Source organism: Triplophysa dalaica, chromosome 20 (assembly GCF_015846415.1).
Source record: "Triplophysa dalaica isolate WHDGS20190420 chromosome 20, ASM1584641v1, whole genome shotgun sequence".
In the NCBI taxonomy this organism is placed as follows: domain Eukaryota; kingdom Metazoa; phylum Chordata; class Actinopteri; order Cypriniformes; family Nemacheilidae; genus Triplophysa; species Triplophysa dalaica.
In genome coordinates this window covers 5,531,966-5,559,159 of record NC_079561.1, presented here as the reverse complement: position 1 = coordinate 5,559,159, position 27,194 = coordinate 5,531,966, and the positions used below count along the sequence as shown (strand labels likewise).

The 27,194-nt window shown below is 40.3% G+C and overlaps 1 protein-coding gene across 1 annotated transcript in view; it reads right to left on the bottom strand.

The window, feature by feature from the left end:
- Positions 1 to 308: 308 nt before the first annotated feature.
- Positions 309 to 27,194, bottom strand: part of epha2b (eph receptor A2 b) — a 30,420-nt gene continuing 3,534 nt past the window's right edge. Inside the window, exons 2-18 of the mRNA XM_056733062.1 lie at positions 20,289 to 20,592; positions 19,668 to 19,735; positions 17,964 to 18,612; positions 10,268 to 10,423; positions 9,732 to 10,067; positions 9,032 to 9,156; positions 8,735 to 8,921; positions 8,466 to 8,565; positions 7,960 to 8,015; positions 7,750 to 7,875; positions 6,777 to 6,962; positions 6,361 to 6,422; positions 5,990 to 6,199; positions 5,685 to 5,834; positions 5,394 to 5,587; positions 4,647 to 4,802; positions 309 to 2,288 (exon numbers count right to left, since the gene is read on the bottom strand). Coding sequence (XP_056589040.1) covers positions 2,180 to 2,288; positions 4,647 to 4,802; positions 5,394 to 5,587; positions 5,685 to 5,834; positions 5,990 to 6,199; positions 6,361 to 6,422; positions 6,777 to 6,962; positions 7,750 to 7,875; positions 7,960 to 8,015; positions 8,466 to 8,565; positions 8,735 to 8,921; positions 9,032 to 9,156; positions 9,732 to 10,067; positions 10,268 to 10,423; positions 17,964 to 18,612; positions 19,668 to 19,735; positions 20,289 to 20,370 — 2,952 coding nt within the window. The 5' untranslated portion in view covers positions 20,371 to 20,592 and the 3' untranslated portion in view covers positions 309 to 2,179. The remainder of the gene's footprint in view (positions 2,289 to 4,646; positions 4,803 to 5,393; positions 5,588 to 5,684; positions 5,835 to 5,989; positions 6,200 to 6,360; positions 6,423 to 6,776; positions 6,963 to 7,749; positions 7,876 to 7,959; positions 8,016 to 8,465; positions 8,566 to 8,734; positions 8,922 to 9,031; positions 9,157 to 9,731; positions 10,068 to 10,267; positions 10,424 to 17,963; positions 18,613 to 19,667; positions 19,736 to 20,288; positions 20,593 to 27,194) is intronic.

Sequence of the window (27,194 nt, the reverse complement as noted above, 5' to 3'; positions counted from 1 at the left end):
GGGGTAGAATTGAGAACAAAGTAAATTAGCCACTAAGGGTCATAAGGTTCATTGGTTTTTGTCATAGTTTACAGATGAACTGCAAACCATTGAATAGAAACTCATCGGACCACTGAAACAGTGCAGTCTTGCAAAGTTTCTGGCTTCCTGAAGAGACACGGTCAACATTACTACAAAACAGCATAATGCAATGCAATGCAATGAAGCACTTATTAAAACAACTTTTTGTGTTTATGTTCCTCTTATGCATTTTTATTGTTGTGGGTATAGTCCATAAATAAAAAAAATGGGGGTAATAAGAGGCAAAATTGAATTTAAAGGCTACAAAGATTTTATTGTGACTGAAAGACAAACTTCAATTACAAATAAATCCCAGTTCAGTGTTGTTAAGACAATAAATAGAAGTAAAAAATAAATAAAACTTAAATAAAGTACAAAACAATTGGCCCAATCGAACTTGTTTTTGTGGAAATTGTGTCCATGAGTGGGGTACGATGTTCCTCAAGAGCTTTTTAATATTTCATGTTTGGGAAAAGTTAGTCAGAGCAGAAATCGATAGTCAAAAGCAAGACATTACAAAAAAAATCCCTTTTCAGGTGTGTTGTCAATCATACCACACTTAAAAAGATATGAAACATAAGTTTTGCAAACAAACATTAAATATGTCATTCCAAAACATGGAAGAGCCCATCTGCACTTAAGAATAATGTCAAAATAACAAGGAACTGCAATATCATCAGATACCATAAGTGTCTACAAAAAAATCAAAGGACATTAGATAGTTAATTCTATCCTTTGTAAATACAAATAACCCTAACCATCCTGTTTAACATCAAATCATTAACAAAACCTTTCATACTCGTATCTATATTCCCATTTTAAACCACAATGAAGTCCTGTTAATCAGAGGAAATAATCGAGGAAGGTCAACGCAGGCTATAACATTTCATCCCCGCGTATCTTGTATCAGTTAATCATAAACTGAATCTGCCAAAGATATTCCACACAATTCACAGCTCCAGGCAATTGTGCTTTAATCTGCTGATACAGAATGAATAACAGACCTTGTTATATCAACCACATATCCCGGTAAACAAAACTGTTTGTAGATTTCTTCTGATCATTCCCTTATATTGCTCTGATTGTCGCTCGGCGCAAATATCTCGAATTCAAAGCCGTGCGTTTGTTTGCAGTGCACTGCCAAACGGATTTTCCTATTTGATTCAGTCCGACGTGACAGCTTTGCGTGCCAAAAGGAATCTTTTTCCTTCGATTCTTTAACCATTTCCATGTTGTCATTTTGCGTGCTACGTGTTCCCTTCAATCCCGAATACCATCATAACAGCAACCTTCCATAATGATAAGGGATGAGACAACCCGCATTTAAGTTGCGTCCACGCAGCTGCTGAGATTTCTGATTTAAGTGCTTTTAATTTCATGGTGCTGCGTCTGCTTCTCTCCTCTCGACTGGCTGCTCCATTTCATTTAAACCAGAGACTTGAAACTTGATGGTTCAAAGCACATAGCGCGGAGATTGTAATTGTAAAGAAAATGTCATCAGGGCGCCCGGCATCGAATCACGGCCAGCTCAAGCCACGATAGAAACCAGAACGCAATCACCTTGATCTCCTCTGAACATCACTAAGTCTTACGTTAAACCCATAACCACCAGCTTTGATTCCACATTTCTGGTAGAGAAAGGCATGTATTTGGTTCTTTCTCTTGTTGTCGCGGCATCCGAGCTAATGTTAAAGAGCTCGGTCATATACACGGCCCATTCGGACAACATTGGAGGAGAAATGCTGGTTTTGACTTTAAGATCAGAGTGTGACAACTGCATTGGGTTCTCTCTGGCAAAATAAAGCATGCAAATGAAACTATCGAAAAACTAAAGCAACTACTATACATGTCTCTAAAAAATAAACATATGCATATGAAAAAATATATCTTTATACATGGTTTGATTCAAACATCAATAGCTTTTTGATTGTTTTACACGTTCGCCCCCCCCCTCCATTTTTGATAAGCACATCAAATCTACTACAAGTCTCCACGGCGACGAAGAGTCCATCTTGGCTGGGGGGTTACGGGCAGATCAAGGGCTGTCCCTGCAGTCCCATCCCAAGGCATCTTAAGAGTTTATTCAGCACACAGGGGGGTTGGTCCCTTTGGCATCAGTTCACACAGCAAACACACTCAGGGTGCTGGTTTGATCCTTAAGCCCCAAGATGCTGTAGGCAATCCTCTTCAGGTGTCCCGGTAAACGGACTCCAATGTTCCGAATATCCCTGAAAAACGGAAAGAAAAAATGTGTGAGGATGGTTGAATGCTTTAAAATAAACAATGTAATCTTCCATAAGGTAATTTTGAGGGAGGCGGTCCGCGCCATGCAGAATTGCTGTTCTAATTATATTTTTAATTAGCGCCTTGATGATTTAACTAGGGTTCCCTGCACCCATCGTGAACGAGAGCCGGCGGCTGCGGCCAGTGGAGGACTTGTAAATAGTTCTGGTTTTAAAGAGTGCTACCAGATGACACCGTATGGAACACTCGCCCATAAAAAAATGACAAATGCATCAAAGACATTTCTGGTCTTCCGCACAAAGTTCACCAAGCTTCCAGGCTAAAAACACCCATGGGAGCTGATCCAGAGGTCTAAGGGCTTGAAGCTACGGTTTCCCTTCGCCTCCAAGTCGCACACTCGATTCATCTATTCCAACCCCTTCATCAGTCAAGCTTCCTCCTCCGCGAGGCCTAACATTGTTGTCTCTACATCCATTAGTCTCAAAACTTCAGACGGCACGCCCTGGGAGCACCCACTCCGGCTGATGCAACTCCGTACGTAAGGACACAGTGTTTTTTTGTAGTGTCCTGTGTTATTTTAATTTTTTGTGTACAACCATTTGAGGAGAGCGACCAAATATTGCTTGTTTTTTGCACTTATCTATAAGCGAAGTTTCTTACCAGGTGTTAAATATTATCTTTGTAAGCCCCACCCCTAAATGGCATGTACAGTTGCATTTACATCAGCTGACTGTGTCTTCTGGTCTACCATCTCATTTGTCTTTCATCTCCTATGTTCTGTCTTTTAAGTTCAATGCTGTTGATGTGAGGGGGTGTAGCCGCATAGCCTCACGGCCCCAGAGGGCTGAAACAGTGGTTCCTGGCTTTAGTTGAACACAGGCTTCGGGAAAAAGAGCCGAAATAGTGGGAGGAAGGGAGTGATGACAAAACGGGAGAAGAGGAACAGCATGCCTCTATCCACCACATCCAGGCCACTAAAGTCTAAGTCTATTCTGTCTCTCTCAGGCTTTCTTTTACGTTTGCTTTAACCAATAGGTTTTTAAAGTATTTAAGGTTTTAGTATATTAAAATGCTGTCAAGTCAAAAGTTGAATTATTGTATTGAGAAGGTTAAATCATTATCACTATTTATGTGGTTTCCATGTTGGTCAGACACAGTAAATCATAAATGGTCCGTGGCTCTGCAAGATTATCCTTGCAACCAAAGCGCATATTTAAGCCACGTTTAATTACGGGATCTTTAAAAGAAAAACATGGAAAATATTTCTGTTCGTCAAGAATTATTAAAAGCTAAAGATACCATCTCATTGAAATTCAATCTTGTCCTGGCCAATCAGTGTCAGCGTGGGTCGTTTCTTACTGTGTTAACAGAGCTCTCTCTCTCCTGTGGCACAAACCAAATTCTTTCCTAAATTTACAAGTCTCAGTTACAGATGATGTTCATCTGGGGCCATTTGTATAAAGAACAATTTAACAAGAAAACAATGTTTGTATTTTGGACTAGGGAGGAGTTACCTTAAAAAAAGGTTTTCATATAGCTAAATGAATTAAATGTATTGTTCTTTTAGATGCAAACAAACTATGTATATGTTAAGGTCCCGTGAGTAGTTTTTTGGAGGATCTATTGACGGAAATGCAATATAATAATAAGCGTGTCTTAATGGTGTATAAAGACCTAGCATAATAAAGTATTATGTTTTTATTGCCTCAGAACGAACTATTACTATCTACATACACCGCGGGTCCCCTTACATGATATCCGTCATGTTGTTAGCCCTAAACGGACAAACTGCTCACTAAATTGTAAATTTTTCTGTGTCAGCCAGCATAGTGATTCGAAAGGAAGTGGTTGCAGTTTGTAACCTCACCATTAGATGCCGCTAGATTTCAAACACTGTACCTTTAATTTACAAGAGAAATAAAATATTTTGAACACTGTTAAATACTACAATCATGTAGTTGAAACAGGTTTGATTAAAATCAAATTAAAACATAATTAAGTCCGTTTGCCAGAATCTACTTCTCATTTAAATGAAGAGTGAACGGACCACATATTAAGCTTTCTTTAAAAGAGCAAGTGAATACATTAAAACGTAATTGGTATGACTTATTTAATTTCTTCTTTTCTACTTGTTAATCATTTCCAGTAAAGTGCAGTCAAACCCAACATTCCATATCTAAAGAAAACCTGAATGTGACACATCGAGGAAAGAACAAAACAAGTTGGAGTTTCTTCTGATCTTTCTTTGGACTGTCCGTGTGACCTCATCTAATTGTTCACAGCGCTTTTCTTTTACACAATGTTCAGAAGAGCCGGATTGAGAGGAGGTCTGCATTACTCACTCGCTCTTCATATGTAGCACCTGCTCCATGCTGACGATTCCTGCTATGCTGAAGTTTTCGCTGTACTGGCTCATCTTGATGGACTCCAGCCACTCGCCCACAGACCTGAAGGGAGAGCCGTCTGAGCCACTGGTGCTGGGAAGCCGGATGGAAACTCTGAGAGGGACAGAACACAAATATATTCAGCAAACCACACAGTGAGACTTTATCTTGGCTATCCCTTGTTGTAATTGTTGGGTGGGAGAGAGACGGCTCGGGAGGAAAACCTGTCGGTTCAGTTTTTTTTATCTGATAAAGATATGAAACTGTTTCTTCTCTCACACACATACAGTGTGATAAACATCAAAAAAATGCCAAACCGTTCCAGGCATCTGACTCGTACATGGTGCATGTCTTAACCGAGAAGTACATGTTCACAATTGTGTAATAGATGGTACATGCCTCAACGTCTCTCTGCCTCTTGTATGCAGTAAAGCTCCATAAAAGCCTATTTTAAACCCTTCTTTCACCCCCCAAATACAAATTTAGAACACGTCAATCTGTCATCTGTCAAACACAAATTCTATCACTATTCACACTCCTTATTAAACCTGTATGACTTTCTTTTATAGAAAATCCTAAATATGGAAACATGTATGCTATAGGTGAAACACTGTCTGGCCAGTTTATTCACCTTTTCACTTCATTGTGTTATGATATTTTATACATATTTTTCCCTCGAATAAATGTTATATGCGGAGCTCTCACCGTGGGTCAAAGTCTGCAATGGCCTTCAGGGAATCTGGACTTTTTAGGAGTTTATCCAACAAACTGACGATGTCACCAAAGCGGGGCCGTTTGGAGCGATCCTGAACCCAACACTGTAACATCAGTTGATAAACAGCAGACGGGCAATCCATTGGAGCGGGGAGCCGGAAAGCCTCATTAATGGCCTTCATTACCTATCAGAGAAATTAAAAGAAATCAGATTTCGCTCAAATGAAGATGTCTCGAGACAAAGTTATTGTTTAGAGTCAGTGCTGTGTGGCCCGTCTGTACCTCGTGGTTACTCATGTCCCAGTAAGGTCTCTCCCCAAAGGCCATGACCTCCCACATGACAATGCCGAAACTCCACACATCACTGGCTGACGTGAATTTCCTGTAAGCGATGGCCTCCGGAGCGGTCCAGCGAATAGGAATTTTACCTCCCTGTTGGGAAAACCAAACAAACAAGTGTCAGGCAACCCTTTGTAATTTCAGAAAATAACCAGGTTGTAATATTGTAAAAATAAAGACATCTGGATTAAGAGCAGTTTAAGAGAACCGTCCGACCGCAAATCTATTGAACTTCTACGTGAGCTTACGCTGGTGGTGTAGGTTCCCTCGGGGTCATCCTCCAAAACACGTGATAAACCGAAGTCAGACACTTTGGACTCAAGGTTACTGTTGACCAAGATGTTGCGGGCAGCCAGATCCCTGTGTACATAGCTCATGTCTGAAAGGTATTTCATTCCGGCCGCAATGCCACGTAGCATACCGACCAACTGGAAAGAGGTCATCTCGCCATCATGGTCCTGTGAGGGAAAGCAGAGTTTAATTTTTTGTTGGTCTTGGGACGGGAAATGGACACAGGCACATTGTAACTAGATTATTTGAAAGAAATCACTTTAAAATGTTATATGCAATAATAATGTGCTAATTTTACTGTCTCAGAAAATGAATTTGACTAGCGTACCCTCAGGTATTTGTCAAGAGCGCCATTTTCCATATACTCGGTCACAATCATGGCATGTTTGACTGCAAAAGAGAAACAGACACACCACATGGTTTTATAACATAAAAAGCCAATAAAAAATTTGAATTCGCTTTTTTTAACATTTTAATTCTTATGTTTCAATTGACAACGTTTTATAATTTTATATGTATACACAGTATATCTAATAATTGTATTTAATTATTCATATTCATTTCAAATAAAACAAAAAGAAAAATAAATTAAATAAACCAAGATCAAATAAAAAATAAAATCTACACCACATTTGGTGTGGAGTAAGCAAAGTATCAGCCATACAATACAATTATAAAAAAATTAAATACAGTTGTTATAAACTGCAAATTATTATAAAATGAAATTAAGACTACAACACTTACATTTGGTGACCACCCCCTCCAGTCGAATAATATTTGGATGAGAGAACTGTCCCATAATACTGGCTTCACCGAGAAAGTCCTGCCTCTGCTTCTCTGTGTAGCCCGGCTTTAGCGTCTTTATCGCTACTGCCGTCTCCTTCCGACCTGGACCTTTCATAATTCCCCGAAACACCTCACCAAACTCACCTACAGCACACAAACCACCCAAGTGAGAGGCGTACAGGCATCAGATAACAATATGCAACAAAAATCTTGACTCGTGGATTATATATAGGGGTTATTTAGAAACACTTCATTGTGACCAGAGAGGGTGAGAAACAAGTGGAATGTGGATGACCCACGTGCACCTTGAGCTAAGACCACGAAGAGGACCGTGAACGGTCACTGACAGGATTCTTGAGAGGGGTCATTGAGGGCATGAGAATTTGTGTATAACAAGCAGACAGAAAGTGGACAAGATTCATGTCCTGTGGGTGGCTTGAGAGACCGATCTTCTCATTTAAAAACTAGGGAGGATTGACATTTGAGGTACAGCCTGTAAACACTCTGGGCTTAGAACCAATTTAGCAGTTGTTTGTTTTATTTTAGAGTCATGATTAATTAACTTGGCTTTTTAAAACGACGGTGCTTCAAGTGGGATATGAAAAAAGCTCCAGAGCGGCTTACGAAAACAACACTAATTCAATTTGAGTGACAGTGAAAAAAAACGCGCTCTCGGGAGGGAAGGAATCGCTACACTGAAAATATTCCAGCTCGAACATGTAGAGCTTGAATCGAACAATATCTGATTCGTGCCTTGTTGGAGCTGTCACTCCGATGAACTGTAACAAGGCTGTCACTTGCACTGAACTGTAACATAACTTCAAATAAATAATGAGTGAAGTGCACAAGAGGGAAAGAGAAGCTCCCTCCCCCCCAAAAGCATGCAAAACAGGCCCACGGTGGGCTGTCAAACTGCCAGAAATGTACGAACCGGCTCCGATGACTTTCTGCTTGGTGATGTGACTGGGATGAATCTCGCTGGCAAATTTGAGCACCGCTGTGTTTGGGTCTTCGTACGTGTGAGGATCAACGTAGGTCTTCAACGGCTTCAGTTGGTCTGGATTGAAGAGAATTGAGTTAGAATTTAGGATACAAGGCTATAAAAGAAGAAAGCGACCAAATGAAATTCAATCCCACTAACCTGGGCTGGAGAAATAAGTGTCCTCTGGCCCCTGCCTGGTGTGAGAGTTCCTTCGTCTGTCGAAAAAAAACAACTCAATGAGAGCTCTATTTTGCAGCGAACCGTTTCTTTTCAGACCAGAGCTAAAAAGTGGCAAGTGGTGGATTGGCGCTATTCATTGGAGAAGTGCTTGGATAAAAAAGCAGGATGTGTATGCCAAGTACCGACGGAGGTCTAGGTTATCACAGGGAGGACTCGGGTCACCTATACAGACTACGGTCTCCAAAGCAAAAGAACGGACTGCTCTTATCTTACACAATACGCCTCTCTGATTCATCTCTTCAAAACACGCCTCACTTATTGAGCAGTCAGCGAACCGGTCGCATTCAATACAGATTTCTCATTAGAAGCGTTGAGTGAACGAGTGCAAGACCAGTGAAAAGAGAACGCTGAATGGACATTAAAGAAGGAAGAAAAGAAAAAGAAACAAAGCTTGGGTGTGTGCGTAATAAGCACTCGTTCCTAACCGTTTTCGGAGAAGCAGGATCACTACCACGATGAAAAGCATGACGCCTCCCCCAACCGCCGCGCCGAGGATCACTGCCGTGTTTCCCGTTTTTTGAAGGGCTGAAAAAGAACAACAAATCATTCAGGCAAATAAATCACCCCGTTATACAATAACAAACTCGAAGCACTAAGATACAATTAATTGTTACGTCTCCACATTCGGCCATACGTTACAACTCTTTTCACAAACTATATAAATGTCAATTGTATGCATTTCTGCTTTGTTTACTTTGTGGGAGTGTTGAAAACTCCTGCTCCATGTTGTAGCTGCCCGGGTTTCCCTCTGGACTGAGAGCTTGGACTTTAACCAAGTAGACGGTGGAAGGAGATAAATTACTGATCTGGACAGAGTCCTTTTCCAGCACCAGCACGGTGTAGGTTGTGACCTTTCCTCTGGCTTTCTCCTCATCGTTCTCCTGCGGTGATGATAATGAAAAGACCATAATGAAACGGAGAATAACAACAGGCCGATCATAGATCAAAACTTGGAGTCGTGCATATAAGATTAAGAGGACACGTTCCTGACCTTCTTGCGATACATCAGTTCGTAGCGCGTGGTGATGGGCGTGGCGCGGTGAGAGACGGACCACTGCAGGGAAAGACTGGTTGGGCCGCTCTCCACCAGGTGCATCGCGGTCACTTTAGGGGGATCTGGAATCAAAACAAAATTTGTACATTTCATACATGTTTTGTTGTACATATGATAAAATTATTGTATTCTAAAAAAATTGTTTTATCTATACACGTGACATTATGAAAGTGATGAAATTGGATCTGTTTGTTCAGACAGTGCAGTTAATAACCAGTGAATATAGAGAACAAGAGGGTTTGCCTCCATTGACGTCTACCGTGACGTCTTGCCACGCTTTTAAGCATTTAACAACATGAGCCGCTTCATGCGAATGCCATGTCCAACTGCGCTGACTCATTCACTACAAAGACATATTATTAGGGCACAGCTCCAGATAACACTGCATTTTGCATGATGTTACATAGGCGTTGCAAAGACGTCAAAGTGAAATTTGATCAGACTATTAAAAGTGACATCCATTCCAAAACATTACATTATAACCAGATTTCAGAGCGCATGTGTAAACATAGAAAATTAGATTTTTAGTTAATACTCAGAAATTTCTTCTTGACTGTCTTTGTGTTCACCCTTGTTTTTGTTTGTTGGCGAAATGGATTTAAATGCGTTGTGTGTGTTGATCAATTAAAGCACAAACCTGTATAATGCAATGCGGTGTTAATGCTGCTGATGGCTCTTTTACTGCTGAACTGAGAAACTCCGCTCCGCGCCTCCACGGTGAACGTGTAGTTCAGATGCGGCTCCAATTCACTCACAATCACTTTGGTCTCCTTCAGGTCAGCGCCGCTCGGGTCGAAACTGACTTTTTCGCCACAGGACTGGCACACTTTTCCTTCGCAGCGTTCGCAAGCCACGGCGTACGTGATGTCGCTGCGGCTGCCGGTGTCTGCGGGAGGTTTCCATGACAACCGAAGCTTTCCTATTGGCATCTGAGATGTCGTGGCCGCTAGACTTTGAGGAGACGAGGGTAAACCTAAGCAGACAAAGGACAGAGGACAAGCCTTTTATTTACCTGTTCACTCATGTTCAAAGGAACTCGTGGTTTAGTTAATCCCTAAAGCAAAGGCTGACATGGGTAAAGATCTGAAAAGGTAAATAGAAAATGACAGGTGGCTAAACTGGGTCGCGACAGGAACAAAGGTAGAGCGATGGTTTGACTGGGTCTATTCTTACCGTAGCAAACCGCCGTCTCAGGGTCCGCAGGTGCCCGGTAAAAGCCCTCTTTGCAGGAACAGCTGATGGCGCCGAGCCCCGAAAGTTGGGTGTTTTCTGGACAAGGTTTGCAGGCCTCGGCGGACACAGATAATTTGAAGAAGCCTGGCCGACATTCTGCAAAAAGAGTGTTTGGATAAGGATGAGAGGAATCGCTGCAATTAAACTGCTCTCGGCATACATGTCAAGTGATCATCTATCTATGAACACATTTAATGAAGCTCCTTTGATGTGGTGTTTTTTCTCAGCTATTATTAAGCTCTGTGCAAGAGTGTGCAAAGTCGACAGAGCACGACTAAGCATACTCCTACTCCTCCTGTATTAACCAACCCCCCCCCCCTGTTCTCTACAAACAGGACCAGTCATCCCACATTCCAGACCAGAACCTTCGCTCTCAAAAGTCAACGAGAGAAAACACTACAAAACAAATAAAACCAACACGCAGAATGAATACTGCATCCAACAAAGAGAATAAATAGTTTTACGAAAGAGAAATGTTTTCAACGAAGTCTGGATAGTTTTTATTTGTTTTGTATTAACCTGAGTTGCCACACATTTTGACCAATGAATAAATCATATCCAAGGATATTAACACAATTCTATAAAAAAAGTACAAAAATGAAAAGCAAAGAGAATGCTTTGCAAACATACATAAGTTTTGGACGTTTAAATGTACAAGCAGGAATAAAATTGAAAGTATTTTCTGAACCTGCCTACAAACATTCCAACATGCCCAGCTCATGTCCTTCCGCTGTCAGAGTCATTCACAATCCCTCACCACCCCATGTACACACACACAAACGCACACACACCGCTTCCTGTCCGAGTCTAGCAGTGTACCGTTCCATTTATTTACATTCGCAATAAAAAGCTGATATCTTGTTCTCGGTTTCAAGTGCGGCTTTTATCAGCCAAAGGACAAGCTGAGACATGGAAGGGCAGAATATTAGTTGCATTACACAATCATATACACCTTGTGTCTAAAGCAGGTGAGATGTGCTGAAATTCTGCCAGATGTACATTCAGTGTAATGCCACAGAGATTAAATATGATTAAATGATCCAAAGGAATGTATTAGTTTAAGGACACTTTAAGAGTATGACTGGATGGAAAAACACACACCCTAAAGTGAGGAAAAATGTTAAACGTGTTTCATTAAAACGTTTGTATTAAATAGACAACTCAAAAAAGTTGTTTTCAGAACTTAAGAACAGTTTTTTCCTTAAAAAACAGTTTGCCTTGTATGCACACAGGTGCCCTGGGAAAGGAACAACAGATGTAGTTTATCACATAACTATGGTAATGTTTCTTAATTTGTTGTCTTCATTTTTTTAAAGTGTTACCTTGAAAAGTGCTATCTTTCTTTCGAACAAACGGTTTAATTACCCGACGCGATGACATTCATGCATTTTAAAGTGTAACCAAAACTTCCAAATAGTTTACTGGGTCTGGCGTATTCCTGTAACACAATAGCCACAAACCAAATCACTGTTTCCATTTTCTAATGGTTTGTTATCTGAAGATTTGCCAAACAGTTATAATTACAGACTGGTGTGCGTCTCTCTTCCTGAATGCTTTGTATCAATTGAGGCCTTGTTTTGGGTTAAGCCACTTGCTCGGTCTCACAGGAAGGGGGTTAACGGGGGTATACATTACCTCTAATATTTGAGAGCATGCATTCTCTTATTTCAAAAGAAAACTCTCAGCATGAAAAGAATTTAGTGTGGCAGGGAAGATCGGGCCAATGTGTTATTTATTCCTTCTTTCAAGTCAACTCTTCATCGAGTTTCTGCGCCAGCTGTTGTGGAGACTTTACTGCAACTCATTAACACGGCCCGCTGCGGAGGTGGGGACGGTGTGGGAGACACGGGGACTGAGAGAGAGGGATAACAAGTCCTACTGGGATTTGAAAGGAAAGGGGGAGAATAAGAAAAAGAATTGTCCTATTCACGGAGAAGGGGCCAAACAGCTGCTGCTGTGAAGCCAGTTTCATATGCCTGCCGCCCCCCCATACATGCACACATCGGTAATCTCTAAATTCTTAAATCCCCTCGCCTGCCTCATAGCGACGTGTGAGCGTCTGACACAACATTCGACAGCCCATTCAATCTGGACGACAGGCACGGAACGCCACTCGGCACAGCTCGAGAGAAAACACTTGTTTCGAATAGCGTAGATGCCACATAACCCGTTAATACGAGGGTTGGCTTCTTAACGGCTGCGGACAAAAACTTGTGTTATTCTAGTTAACAAAATAAGTATTCTACCAAAAACTTTGAAGGTTTTACTTTGTGTTTGTTGTGCACACTGAATCAGCACATTTAGCTGTACTTATACAGACTAACTTGGCATTTTTGTGAACTTTTCACTTTCAGGAATGCGGTTCAGCGCAATGGGCTTTGTCTTAACGTTTTGGACACAACAGGAAGCAGGAAGGACGAAGCCGACTCGTTGCTTCCTTCCTACGGCAGCCAATCAAAGCATTCTGGGACGGAGAAAGCGAACGTTGGAAAGGACAGCAGATCCGACTCCTTTGCAAAAATCATCGAGGAAGGGTCACGGAGAGAAAGGACATATGGCTTTTGAGGAACGCTGATTATATTTATGTAATCCAAACGTCCCGCAGTGATGAGACACTGTCTGTTTCGGACGATTCTCAAGAGCCCCGTCTCGTTATTTGGCACCATGGGCTTAAGCCCTAAGAGGCTCTGAGTGACTGTTTGTTTATTGTGAGAGTAGCTGGATCCTGCTCGCCGCTGACCTGCCGGGGTCTGTGAGTTGTGTGGGTTGAGTGAAAATGTCGGAGTGAAGACTGATGAGAACGTGACATTAATGGACGGATGTATGGATGGATGGATCGCCCGAGAAGGGGAAGAGGGGTTGAATGAATGAGTGTTTACATGGCGGCGGGACAGCACGAAGCCCTCCAGGACAGGGGGTGTTTCAAATAAGAAAAAGGAAAGAAAAACAAAAGGCCCAGTCATTTAAATCTAGGCGCAGAGGGGCTTACATGTAGCCTTAGGCAGAGTTGAGTTAAAGTGTACTGCCCCACCAGGTGCTGAGGGCCAAGTAAAACAAACACCACAGCGGAGTAAGTGCGGACAGCGGCCAGGGGCCCATTTCACAGGGGAAAAGGTTAAATTCAGAAGGGGAGCCATTAAAAAAATAAAACATGTGCACGTACGAAAACAGAGATTAAGATAACATGAAGGAATCGTAAAGGCTGCTTTTCTGGAGTCTGTCATGAGGTACAGCCACATATCCTGCAGACTCGTCCAAAAGGCCTCAAATTTTTGATGCAATAATGCTATTAGGAAAAGCCTAACCACCATATAATAGTTTTTCACGAAAACAAGTCTAACCACATCTGAACGGTCAAGCAGGACAATAACAGAACTGTGAACATGTGTGCTTGTTTGTATGTTGGGGGGATGTTGTGGTAACATGAGGCCACTGGGGAGAGAATGGTCTCAAGGTGTGGTGAGAGCATTAGTGCAAAGGATTATCAGCCCAATGGAACAGTTGTAAGAGAATTACATCTACGCTTTACAATTCCACTTACTCTTTCATCTAGTCGTTAACAGACACAATAAATGCTCTAATCCCTCTCTTTTCACACGTTTCACTCATTCTCAAGAGAAGAGGGGATGAGGGAGAGAAGATGATGGGCACAATAGGAGACAAAGAGCGAGACCCATCCAGAAGATTTGTTAATTAAGAAAAGGAGGTTGACTAAGAAACCTCAGAAAACGCTCAGAGATCCTCGAGGACTGCAGGGGCACAAAGCTGATTTTCCTAAAACATTGGCTCATTTTCCAAATATTAATTTGATAACGAAAATGAGAAGAATCCCAAAAAGTGAGGCAATAAACAAAATTCCTCAATAAATAGGATATTAACGAATGAATGGAGTCTATGGCCGGCGATCACAATAGAATCACTGAGCTGACGGGTTGGAGGGTCACATAGGATTAGCAGGCCTCCGGTTTCCGCTATAGTTTGCCCTGTTTCGGGGGACGCGGGGCTGACATGGGGGCAGGAAACTGCTGATCTCACAATGACCGCACAATACAATCAACAACACTGAGCACATGCACACAGTTCGGAAATAAAACACAAGAAACACGTGAGGGCTTCAATCTATAGATGGTTTCAGCGGCAACAACAGAACTTACTGTAAACATTAAAATAAAAATAAATTGCTTTATTTTTACCAAACAAAGACAAGAGGTTAACTTTGGGACAGGGGCATGCATCGGATAAAAACGTTTAAACACATGGTGCTTTAAATGAAAGTATACACAAGAAAAGAGAAAAAACGGCTCAAGATAAATTATATGCAACATTTTGGAAAGGTGGAAAGGTGGAAAAATTCTCAAAAGATCTAGGCTAGCTCCTTCTAGGCTAGCGAGTCATTGTATTAAAAGAGGACTTTGCTCACCTTAGTCACTACGTGTAACAGTGATTTGAAGCAAGTGTAGTTCATTTCACATTCATTTGTGCAAAAACCATCATATAGAAATGGAAAGAACAATCATAATATCCTCACTTTCTCATGCGATGTTCAAACATGACAGTAAGTTGACACAGGATTAAAGAAGACAAACAACCCATTTCCATTCAAGCACGCATCATTATCTAAACCTGTCTAGGCAGATGACACTGCAACATAATAGCTGCAAGGAAATGAAAATGATCCCAAAGGTGACGATCAAGTTTTCTGTAAGCCATTAAATGTAAAGAGGGGAGTGAAGCATGTTTGTATATTTGAGAGGAATAAAGCACATTTGCAGACTGTACATCAACGTTGTTTATGCTGTCAGAACAAAGCTGGCTAGGTAGAAGACCCTGCCGTACCATTTTAACTTTAAATTACGTGGTTCACTGGCTGAACAGCTCAATTTGTTATTCTATATTTGTCCCGGGTTTACTTCCAATGCCCTGGGCACAATGTGTTCTGTGGCCCTGCGAGCGCAGCAGATATCTCACTATGCACACTGCATTTAGACTCCACGGTGTCTTGACTTCTATTTTCTGCTTTTAAGCTTTGGTGTTTCTCAAGATTTTTAAACATACACAACACATTTTGGATGTATCTGTGTTTTGAGCAAAAGTTTTTTTTTAAATGTTGTTGCGTGTTAACAGGGGATGATCTAAAAGCATTTATTTATCTCTGGAAGACAGAGGGATAAGCAAAGCAGAGAGGCCATTGGAAATGTCCCAAAGGAGTATAAACATTTTTTGCAGGACCGTGTGAAACGGAATGCTTCAATGCATGTCACTTTCAAGACCTGAAGTCAAGGCCAAAAATAACATATTGTCATCAGAATAGCCAATAATAATAAATATAGTCCATGCTGCCCTGTTTGTTCAATTCGGATAAAACTCAGGGAGCAGTAACTCAACATATAAAAGTGAAGCAATACAATAAGATATAAGTCAATATAATACAATTTCTTAAATGATATACATATTATATGATAAATCTTGCTATATCACATTTGTTGCTATTTTACCATACATATTATATAAATTACATGATGAAAGAAAGCGAGAAAGAAGATACATCCAGTAACCAGTACTTACAGCTCTTGAGACATACACCCAAGTCAATTACTACCCAGCTATTCGCTCACCACACTTAATACACACGCAGCTTTAACTTGGTCTCCCATAACTCACGTTCCCGTGGGGGGAATCAAATGGCTTCCATAACATTAAAACTTATTACAATAAAAGATTCAAGACCATCAGACTTCACCAGCATCTCAATTTTCCTACAGACCGACAATGCTGAGACCAATTGCCTATGTAATGATTCAGTAACAATAGACATTTATCCAACCCTGGAAACTTTGGTAGGGCTTACTGTTGGTCGCAGGGTGTGGGCATGGATTCCTTGAGCAAACTAAGATAAATCAGCCAGCATGTCTTTTTGTGGTCAGCTAAGGTATGCACTCTTTTATTCCACGGAGCGTTTTGACTGAGTATGGGTGTGTTTTATTAGTGGAAAACCGTGTCAGTGTCAACACTGATTAAACTTGAATACAACGGTGTGCGCTTCTGTCTGCACGTGTGGATCCATGATGTCTGATGCTTTTGGGTTTGTAATTTTAAGTAATCCCACTCTAGACAGTTTGCCATCCTCTCCGAGAACGAAGCCTGGACCCCACCCACCCCGTGTCTGTTCTCCAGTGCCCTGATCTGAGTATTGGACAATGATTGCCTTTAATCAACAGTGCATCCATCAACCCGAGTCGCCTCCGGCCTGAAGCTCTCCCCAGGGAATTCCTGCAGCCTGCAGTAGTTGAGGAGGCTCCTTAATAAACGTTGCAGGAATGCATCAGTTGAGTGAAAGAGGTGGGGGCATGTCTCCAGCCGAACACAACGCAACATTGTTCGGCTACCTTCACATTCCACTCCGCACCTTTCCACTACCACCTCCTTCCTCTCCGGAGTCCAACACTTTATCTCTCTTCTAGGTTTTCAACACACACACACCTGTTCCTACAATTTCAAGTCTACAAATCAAGGAATGTTTCTTGAGGAACCAATGCACATGCAAGACTCTCACCAAAAACTGCTCAAATTAAAATAAAAAAACATTTAGCAGAAATTGTTAAGTGTATTTTACCCGTCACCACATGTGGTGGTGGGGACATGTGTTGTTAAAATGTTTCAAATGGAAGGCTTGTAAACACGTCCCGGCATGTCTGTGCGCTCATATGCATTTCAACAGCCACGAAACACTTAAGGACTGTCACATTGATATTTCTCTGTGGTGTGGCAAAGACAGGAGAAGAAAAAGAAACAGGTGATATGACACACGATAGGCCCAACCGAGAGAAACTGTTGCAACCTCGAGTTTTAAAACAGTCCTCGAAAACGTTCCGCCTTAAGCACAATTGTTTGCAACAGCCGCTGACTTCTGAACTTGTGTTTAAAGAACGCTGGGTGAAAGCGGTGAAGAGCAAACAGGTTTTGAAAGAAGGAACAGGGACAAAATGGCTGATGAGTGAGATGTTTTAAAAAGAATAAAGTATGGTTGTGTGGATTCCAAAGCCGTCAAAACAACCCCAAAAACAAATATAGACAATATTAAACACTTATGTGGCATTATCGTATGCTCATACATCCAAAACAGCCTTATAACCCTTATAATAAATTATGTGGCAACATGTGGTAAAATTTGTCCATCTTTATCACTCAATACAAACTATCACTTCTTTGAAAATTACATTATCAAATATTTTACATAATGATATGGCTAATGGTATGATAATCCAAATCCACATGGAAATCTATTCAATATTCAAATGCCTGACCGAAACCAGCCCATAAAGGGACAGTTGACACAAAAAGAAAAATTCTGCCATCATTTACTCTCAAACCTGTACAAAATGTTTGTTTGCTCAACAAAAAGGAAGATTTTTGGAAAGGATGTCGGTAACCAAACATACCGCATCCCCCATTTACTGCCATAGTAGGGAAAAAAACACGATGGTCAATGGGGGATGAGATTTGTTTGGTTACTGACATTTTTCCAAATATCTTCCTTAACGTTCACCAGAACAAATACAATCATACGCCACAATTGACTACTGTGACAACAGAGACTGCTCTGACTTTCAAAACGAATCAGACCTTCATATCTTACCTTGGCATGCGTCCTTTATGGTCTCGAACCCGGGTCTGCACTGGCACTGGATCACGGGTACCACCCACTCCCCATCGGCGGTGCAGTAAATGCGAGGTTGGTTGTCACTTACAGCATTTTTTACACAACTTCCAGCCACTTCCCGCAGGGCCTGGTTCTCTGCCCCTGCTACAGTCTCAGGGAATGCTGCCAAGCTCTGCACTGTTGCTGGACATGTTTTATAGTAAACCCTGACAGAGTAGATAACCACACAGGCCCCGATGTCCTGGAAGGCCAGGTAAAAGCCTTTACGAGAAAGATTATCCACTATTTTCGTCTCAATGTTCATCTTCATCTCCCCAGGGCTGGATATTTCATCTGGAGCGATGGTGGCCACTTTTCGGAACTGCCCTTTGCGAAAGGCAGTGCCAATGTCAGCGTCAGCTTCCGAGGCATACAAATTGAAGGTCTCCTTGCAGGTTAGGGAGTCGGCATTGAAAGAGTTGCAGTCACGGACGACGAATCGCACCTCCACGAAGACCCGCGAGGCCGTGGGGTTGCGCTGGATGAACGTAGTACGAAGCCAGTTGTCTTGTTCTTTCTCCTCCACGTTGCATATATAGTAGTTATATAAAAGAGAGCCGTTCACAGCCCCCTGGCCCATCTCCCACTGCAAAGCGGATAAAAAAATGGATTTTAGCAATGAAGTTAAAACCAAGATTGTGGAAAAGAAATTTCAGAGATGCCAGTGAATGCTGAGGACAGAAATAACGCAAAATGTCCTGACCATGGAATTTTAAGTAGTAGTGAGGATGATGGTCAATTGCCCACGAACTTTTGGCAGGGAACAATGGAACAGTCTTTCTGCTGCTCTATTGATGTAATATACAATAACACATGCAATTTCAGATAAGTACGCATTTTGTTTTTTCTTTGATTTCCGGTCGATTAATTATAGGAGTGTTGCGTTGGTTGCGCAGTGTGTGGCAATGCAATAAAACTGTCGCAGCTACAAATGCTTCCATTTAAAACGAATTTTGTGGTTAGAAGTATTTCATATAAGTTTTGAAGTCTTTAAACAGCAGCTCATTAAGAATGCAGTTAACTTTCTATAAAACAGACATGCTGACACCTTGTTCGCATTCCGAAACCCTCAGCTTTTTCCACTAGACTCTAAAACAACCGTACAGATTTTATTACTTTATAATCTTTGCTGATAATAACTTTTCCCCTTTGAGTTTTAGCTACAATCTTCAGTGTCAGAATGGTTATTGATTACACAAAGATGTAACAAGTCGGTACTTGCCATCTATGAACGTAAGCGCATGTAAAAAGGAGCATGGTTTAAAACCAATCCTGCTTTGAAATTCCAGTTAACTTTATGATAAAATTCCAGTTCCTTGCCGCTCACGTCACAAAATATATATGCGCAACATATGCGCCAACCTCTAAATGTTAATTACACCCTTTAGTTTTACAATACCTTACACAGGGCTCTTAAAAATCACACTTCAGCAGGCAACAAAGTACATGCCCAACTTTTCCAGAGGCATTTTCCACATTACTTGAGTAAGGTGAAGGCACTAAATCATACCTGTGCAATATTGACAACTTTTTTTTCTCAAAGAACTCGCGTGAAACGAAAAAGAAATGATACTTGTAAATGTATAAATCAGTTTGTCACACAGAAATTTCGCCAAGGTATATAGTCGGAGTGAAACCTACCCCATGATCAACAGGTGATGTCAACCAACCCAACTCTGCTCCAGATGCAATCATATCCAACAGCACCTCTGTGAAAATAAAATTTAAAAAACAAAAAATTTATATTTTTGATGGAGGGTTGATTTAGAAGCCACAGTACAGTAAATGTGCAAGCATGCATGTTTCTTCAAGCACACAAAACACAAATTATTCCATATTCAAAAGTTTGGTCCGCTTAGATTTGATGCGTCTTCAAAGCGCATTTTACTTGTATTAATAATAACGTCAGACTTCTTGATGCAAAATGTTTCAACATGTTATCAGACATAAAAATGTAGTCTAATGAATTTACTAAATTGTTTAATAAATTCATTTTAAACACACAATCATTATCCGTATTTAAATTCAAACTGGATCCCACAGACAAGCTCACCAAAAGCAGTCTTAACAAATGCATGAAGTTAAACGTGACAAGCGCACGGTTTTGTAAATCTGCATCATGCCGATCACAAGGAAGATCATTTGCACAACGCAAATAAGACATTTTGGAAGACGTGCCATTTGCACGGATTGAAACCATGTGAGCCAACCTGACTGAGATGTTTCAGAGAAGTCAGAAGAGAAAACTTCACGTGGGCCTACCTTCTTTTTTCTGAAGAGAAATAAATACACAGTTCATAAATACGTGGACGAATAAAATACGCTTAATCCATCGGTAATCCATTTTCTCTGTGGAGTGGAGTGGACAGTGTAGTCGGCTGCTCCACGCTGAAACCAGTCTCTACTCCAGTTGCGTTCTCGGCAAACTCATTGAGAAACGCGGATCGTCATGAGCCCCGCCCGCTGGAATGTGATCGACGTCCTTATAGGGAGGAGGAGTGGTGTTGGACATTGACATGTATGAGTTTCATTTTGGGACCCCGCCCCTGACCTCTTAACATTTAACCTGTGAAAAGAACAGTAGACCCACATTTGTATTTTTAACGACTTAAAGTATTTTGATTGTAGGTACCTAGGCCACACACATGTAAGAATCAATCTAAATCTATTACACATCTTGATATCAAAACTGTGTGTGCTTATACAGGAAGTTAATGAGCACAGTTTGTGAGATTGGATACAGGACTTGTCACAATAGAGACAATAATTGTCCCCTAGCAACTTCTGTGGAATTTTAGAGTCAAGTTCCTGGTGTATTGAGAGCTTAGCAAAGATATGAATGGAATTACTTGACAAAGAGTATTTAACAAGACAACCTCCCTTCAGTTCATTTATTTATTTTATAAAAAATAGATTTCTTTTGCATTTAATATGTGAAGTCTACTTATGAATAACATTACAACAATGTTTACATTTAAACATTTATGCATTTGGCAGACGCTTTTATCCAAAGCAACTTACATTGCTTTTATCCTATACATTTATACATGGGTATATGCAATCCCCTGGGGTTGAACTCACAACCTTGTGTTGTGAACGCAATGCTCTTACCACCGAGCAAGAGGAAAGCTAGAAAAGGAATCGAATAGAAAATGTGTTTAGAATGTTTTTCAATATATTTTATTTAATATCATTTTTATTTTATTTTAAATATTTTCGAATAGACTGTATTTATGCCGTCATTGAGGCTCTTGTTAAAATGCCTTCTCTCCACACCTCTGCACCGTACCCAAAAAGTCCTTCACACCAGGGGCTGATGCCAGTGTTTCAGAGATTCTTTTGGTTAACAATACCATCTCCTTAACTTCCACACCCCACTGTTCTCAGCTCACGCCCTTTTTTCACACACGTACATGAATTTAATATTAGAGAAAATGTTTTCTTTGACATTTTTATCAAATACTCCACAACATGCAGATGACATAATTACATAGGATATTTGTTTTTTTAATAACCCTGCATTTACATAAAAGTCTTCATGGAAATGTTATAAAAAGATCGGTTTAAGGATTACAGTGTTTTTATGTAAATGTAATGTACATCATGTATATATATTTTATTTAGTATAATTTGAGATTAAACCTGACGCAGTTGTGCATATCGTAAATCTTGAAACTTCACAGTAGTGAATAGATGGAGATTGGTGGCTCGAAACTTTTTGGGGGGGTTGTGAAGGTAGTGCTGTTGGAGGACAGGTGGTAGTCCACTCAGCAGTAGAGTAGCAAACAGCAGGTCCATTGTTACAAGCCCATCAACATACAGCAGCAAGTGTGGCCCAAAGACACGTGTGAGCTTATGTGTACCTCATTGAATCACCTCTGTGGTAACGCTGAGACTTCCTGCTCTTAAAGCCTGTCAATATAACAGGAAGCAAATGCTTTCTGCCAAGGGTCTGATAATATTATGTGTATAGGGCGATCCTTTATGTAAATTCGAAATGGATGGACTGTGATCTTTTTATGATGGTCAGTTTGTTATGGTAACGATGGAAGCAGTATTTATTTTGCGTTTATTGTGTCGGATCACATGATAAGAGTCATTAGCAGGTCAATTCAAGCACCGCGTTAAAAGTTCCTGCCAAGGCGCAACCACGGCGCATGGTAACATATTTACTTGAAATGTGATCAGAGTTCATCAAAGCCCTACTGTAAGAGACAATGTTTCAATTCTGAAACAGGCTCGGAGCAGAAGACCACACACATTTGAGGACATCGCGCCACATGAAGGGACTATACAGTCGTTTCAATTGGGAACCATCACCACAGGCAGTTTATGTGGCAACTTTACCGATGACATCATAAAACATCAAATTTGAATACGAATAACAGTACTTAACATTGAATCTCGTGATTTGTAAGAGAAAGTCCTCAGGAGTATCTACGAGCACACAAACAACGCTTCCCTTCACGTTGTTGTGGGTGAAAAGCAGTTTCAGCATCTTGGTTAAGATGCAATGAAGAATGGGAATGATGGGAATTGGGAAGATGCCACTGTGGCCCCAAGCCTAAAATCACTGCAAGATTATGTGGTTGCTGGAAAGATACATAAAGAAAAATTCCATTCCATTGCTTGATTTTCCGACACTTCAGCATCTCTGAAATACAGTCCATATCTAACTGTTGATTGGGAAGAAGGGGGTGAAGATGGGATCTTCAGCACTCGTTCCTCTGTATCACATCTTTTTCATTAAGCATTTGGTTATTTTCATCGAGATCACAAAGATTTCGCTATCTATACAATCTAGTTCTAATCTGTTCCATCTAACCAATTTTCTTTAGGCGGTCACAAAAGTGAACATTTGAACATTTACTTTTCTTTTTTGTGTGTCTTGGATAGCTGTTTTTTGACAAGTTTTGCAGGTCTAAATTTAAAGTGGTAAACAGGACTTGCAAGACTTGGACATGTGGATGATGCACATAATGCCATGGTATTGAGACCCTTTTTTAACATATAATAATGTGATCTCATTATAATTCTCTTTTAGTGAATTTTGAATGCAAATGTTATTGCGATTTTTTATGTAAAATTAAAAGGATATGCAACGAAAACATGAAAATGATATAATACGAAAGGGCTATATAAAATTTGAAATAAAATAAAATAATTAAAATTTTAATTTAATTATTAAAGATGTGTAAATAACAATAATAATAGGCCAAATGTTAATATTTGTATTTTTAATATATATTTCTATTCATTTATTGTTTTTGGCAAAACATTTTAGGATCACATTTGAGTGGGTATAGATAGAACTTGATAATCTGATGCAAAACTCACAGATTACATCTATTTGAATTCCTGTTTTTGGTATAACACATTGGCTCTCATTTTGAGACCGCCGGGAAATGAGCATCAACTGATAGTCGGGGCGTCATGTGATTGCGCTTCACAAAGCGATGCACATATTCAACTGAATGAATAAATGCTCTCTGGGCACTGAAGGCCTTTATAACAACATTCCAATGCTCTGACTTGGAACACACCAATATACCTTCTGTTCAATTAGATGTGCTCAAGGCTCAGTTAACACAAAGCAGAAAAATGCACGTTCTAGATATTCAATGGAGGTGAATGACCTTGTCACAATTCATTCAACGAACAAGGAATCTATGTGAGGAAATTGTTTTATCTTATGTAGAGATTGAATCCCAGTCGATCTCCTATGAAACTGGCACAAATCACATCAGGGCTTTACTTGCACTGTATTAATGAAAGACTTGTTGAATGGCCACCTGTTGATTCAGGGCTCATGACCCACCCAGCATTGAGAACGTTCAGTCATGCATATATCAGACAAGCCTGGCAGGCGGAAGGGATGGAACGGGTATGTGTGTGGTAACCTATGACAGTATGACTGAAGTCTATGTGGCACTGTTTGTTTGAACGTAACTTCAGTTTGCGGTCTGTAAAGTGGTGGAACTCACTGTGAACTTTTACAGTCTTGTATTGAGAGAGCAGACACCAATAAGCCACCTGTTCCAGCAGTCGAGCCCCAGGAGGTTAACATTGGTTTATTGAGGCAGGCATTAGGAACGTCAGGCATGTCACCCCCCCCCAAAACCAGCTGACTGGCCCTTCCTTCCTCCCTCACCCTGCCAAGGAGAGCCGAGAGAGAGTGAATGGCAGCTGTGTAAATTATCGGAGGAGGGAGGAAACTCATAATGTAGTGGTACCACATGAGGGAAAGGAGAAAAAGGAGAGGAGGATCAAAGCATAGATCGGTCAAAAACAAGATAAAAAGCATTACAAAAGATGGAAATGTGTTATCCGTTTGATTAAAAACAGCAGACATCGAGTTTACAGAAGAAAAGCACAGAGGTGAGGTGCTGTACAGTCTATGTAAATCACAGAAATGAGATTATCAATGGGTTGATAACAATCTGAACTAATGAACGATCATTTGGGTGTAATTCTTTGACACACACACATATACGTTCTGTACAATATATTGCTGCCTGATTTTTATTCATTCTTCAAAGTCATCCATTTCAAGACAACAAGTAAGATTTTAGTTTTGTAATAAAACAAATGAAACAAATGTTTTCATAATTATATATTTGTCATATATTTATTTTATAAACTCCTTTCAACATATTTTAGCATGTCAGCCTTCGCATCAAAAGGTTAAAGTTAAGTCAAGAGAAACCTTCACTTCAACTATAGTGTAAATATTTGTATATTTATATTATATATTTATATATTTTGTTTTATGGGATGGTTTCATTAAACATCTACTGACCCTTGAAGTCAGATCCCGTGATGGACTCTGCAGATCAATTTGACAGCTGAACAGTCTGTCTATTATTTCGACAGGTAAGTAGTGGTTTGGAGGTTGGAAATCATTTGCTCATTTGCTGACAGATGTCACATCTTACACAGTGCTGTGAATCTGTGGCCCATTATCTTCTCATGGGGGACTTTATGTGAGGTGCGAGAACATGTCTGTCTTTGTTGGCCTGGTCCCAAACACGACCCTCAGAATGATTCACCAGATGACAGCAGGTTTTCATTTTAAACGCATTGGCACATGGTGACCATTTAAAGCTTTATTACCTCACCCCCCTCAATAATACGCAAGTTTCCACAAAAAAATCTTCAATACATCATATTTAATTTGTACTATACTAATATATTTTAAACGATTAAACAAACATAAACAAAATGCAGAGTAACCAAAATGTAAAAGGGATAGTGCACCCAAAAACGAAAATTCTTTAATAATTCTTTACTCACCCGCATGTTTTTCCGAACCTGTATGACTTTGTTAGTTCTGCAAACCACAAAAATAATTTTGAGAAACATTGAGCCCGACAAAACCACTGAGATATTTCTCCAAATATATTTTTTTTGTTCAACAGCAGTTTTTTGATTACATAGTAAAAAAAAGATTTATCCCTTATAGAAGAAAAAATCCCTTTAAAGGTCCAGTGTATGAAATTTGGTGGCATCTAGCGATGAAGCTGCGAATTGCAACCAACGGCTCACACCACCACTCCCTTTCGAAGCACTACGATGGCTCACACAGAACTAAGATGTCTTCACGCATTCGCTTCTTTGCCGAAGGAAAGCAAAGAATAGCAGAGCAGTATGTCCTGTTAGGGCAAACAATATGGTGATTTCCACGTAAGGGGACCCGCCATGTATGTAAATAGAAATAGCTCATTCTAAGGTAATAAAAACATAATGCTTCATTATGTAAGGTCATTATACACCTTCCAATACATGTAGTATATTGCATTTGTGTCAAGAGATCCTCCAAAAAATTACACATTGGACATTTAATGTGCAAAAAGTTGCAAATGTGTAAAGCTTAACAGAGGGCATTACAGTGAACTGCAAAACTTTTCCACTCTTCTTATGTGAGTTATATGCTGGTACAAGTAATGACTGAAGAACAGCAAAGTACATCACATGTCAACTATTAATGGTCGTTCTGTAGCACTATTATTCTGAGTCTGGTAATCGTTCTCTCCCTCTAAATCTTTCATTTTGCTCTCCTTTTCACACGCAGTTCCTTCAGCTTGCCCTTACATGTCCCTCACAAGTTCCACCTTAACCACAAAATAAATCAGATGTGTTGGAAGGGTGTGTGTGGGAGCCTTAGAACAGGCAGAAATGACTTATGCGATATAAAATGTCGCTTTGTTGTCCTGCATATGTTTCTTTCAAGATCACACATGTCTGCTAGTAAGTGGCATTTGAAAGATTTGTCATAAGAAGGGTTTGTGTGTGCATTCCTGTGTGTGTGTGTCATCTTTATAGTTTTTACAGTAGACAGATTTCATATCTGATAATGTTGATAAGAGAAAAAGAAGTAAACTCCATTCAGATTCCTTCATTTTACATTTTAGATCTGAACCCACATCAGCTCTGCCCAACCTGACCTGAAGAGAACCATTATTTCTGTGAGACATAATTATGAGGAAAACCCGTCTTTACTTGTGTACTGGATTGTATTTCAGCCCTCAGAGCGGAGGAGATGATGTCAGGGGCGAGGTGGCGCGTTTACATGGGTTCAGTCACCAGGTGAATCCTATCACAGCGGGATTGACCTTTTCCATTCCCCAGTGCCACCCGATCCAAAACTAAACATATCCCGGCCATTGTGTTTGGTATGAAAAGAGGAGCACAAATCTAATCCTATGGCTTTCTTCACACTATTCTGTTGACAATTGGACCACAGAAGGTTAGTTTATGGAAATACGTCATCTATTAGGCTTTATCTAGATGTTTTATCATTACCCTCACTCACGCATTGCAGTCTCATTTTTCACGTGACTGAATACTGAGACAAAAATGGAACATTGCCCATTCAAACATATAGACATCTTCATTTCACCCTCACTAAAAGGTTATAGGGCTCTCATATCTTATATTTAGACCTATTGGTTTTATATAACTCAATGTGATGATACTCTGCTGAGACTATGAAGCTTTGGGCATAGTCTTCAATTGTACTGTAAAAAAAAGTAGTTTCGTTTAACGGCAATTCCGTGAAAATGTCAACCTTACCACGAAAAAAATGTGTTTTTAACCAGCAGTTATTACTATGGTAACAGCACAGATTTAACATTTGGTGGTTCAAATACCTATGTGAGATCTCTCTTC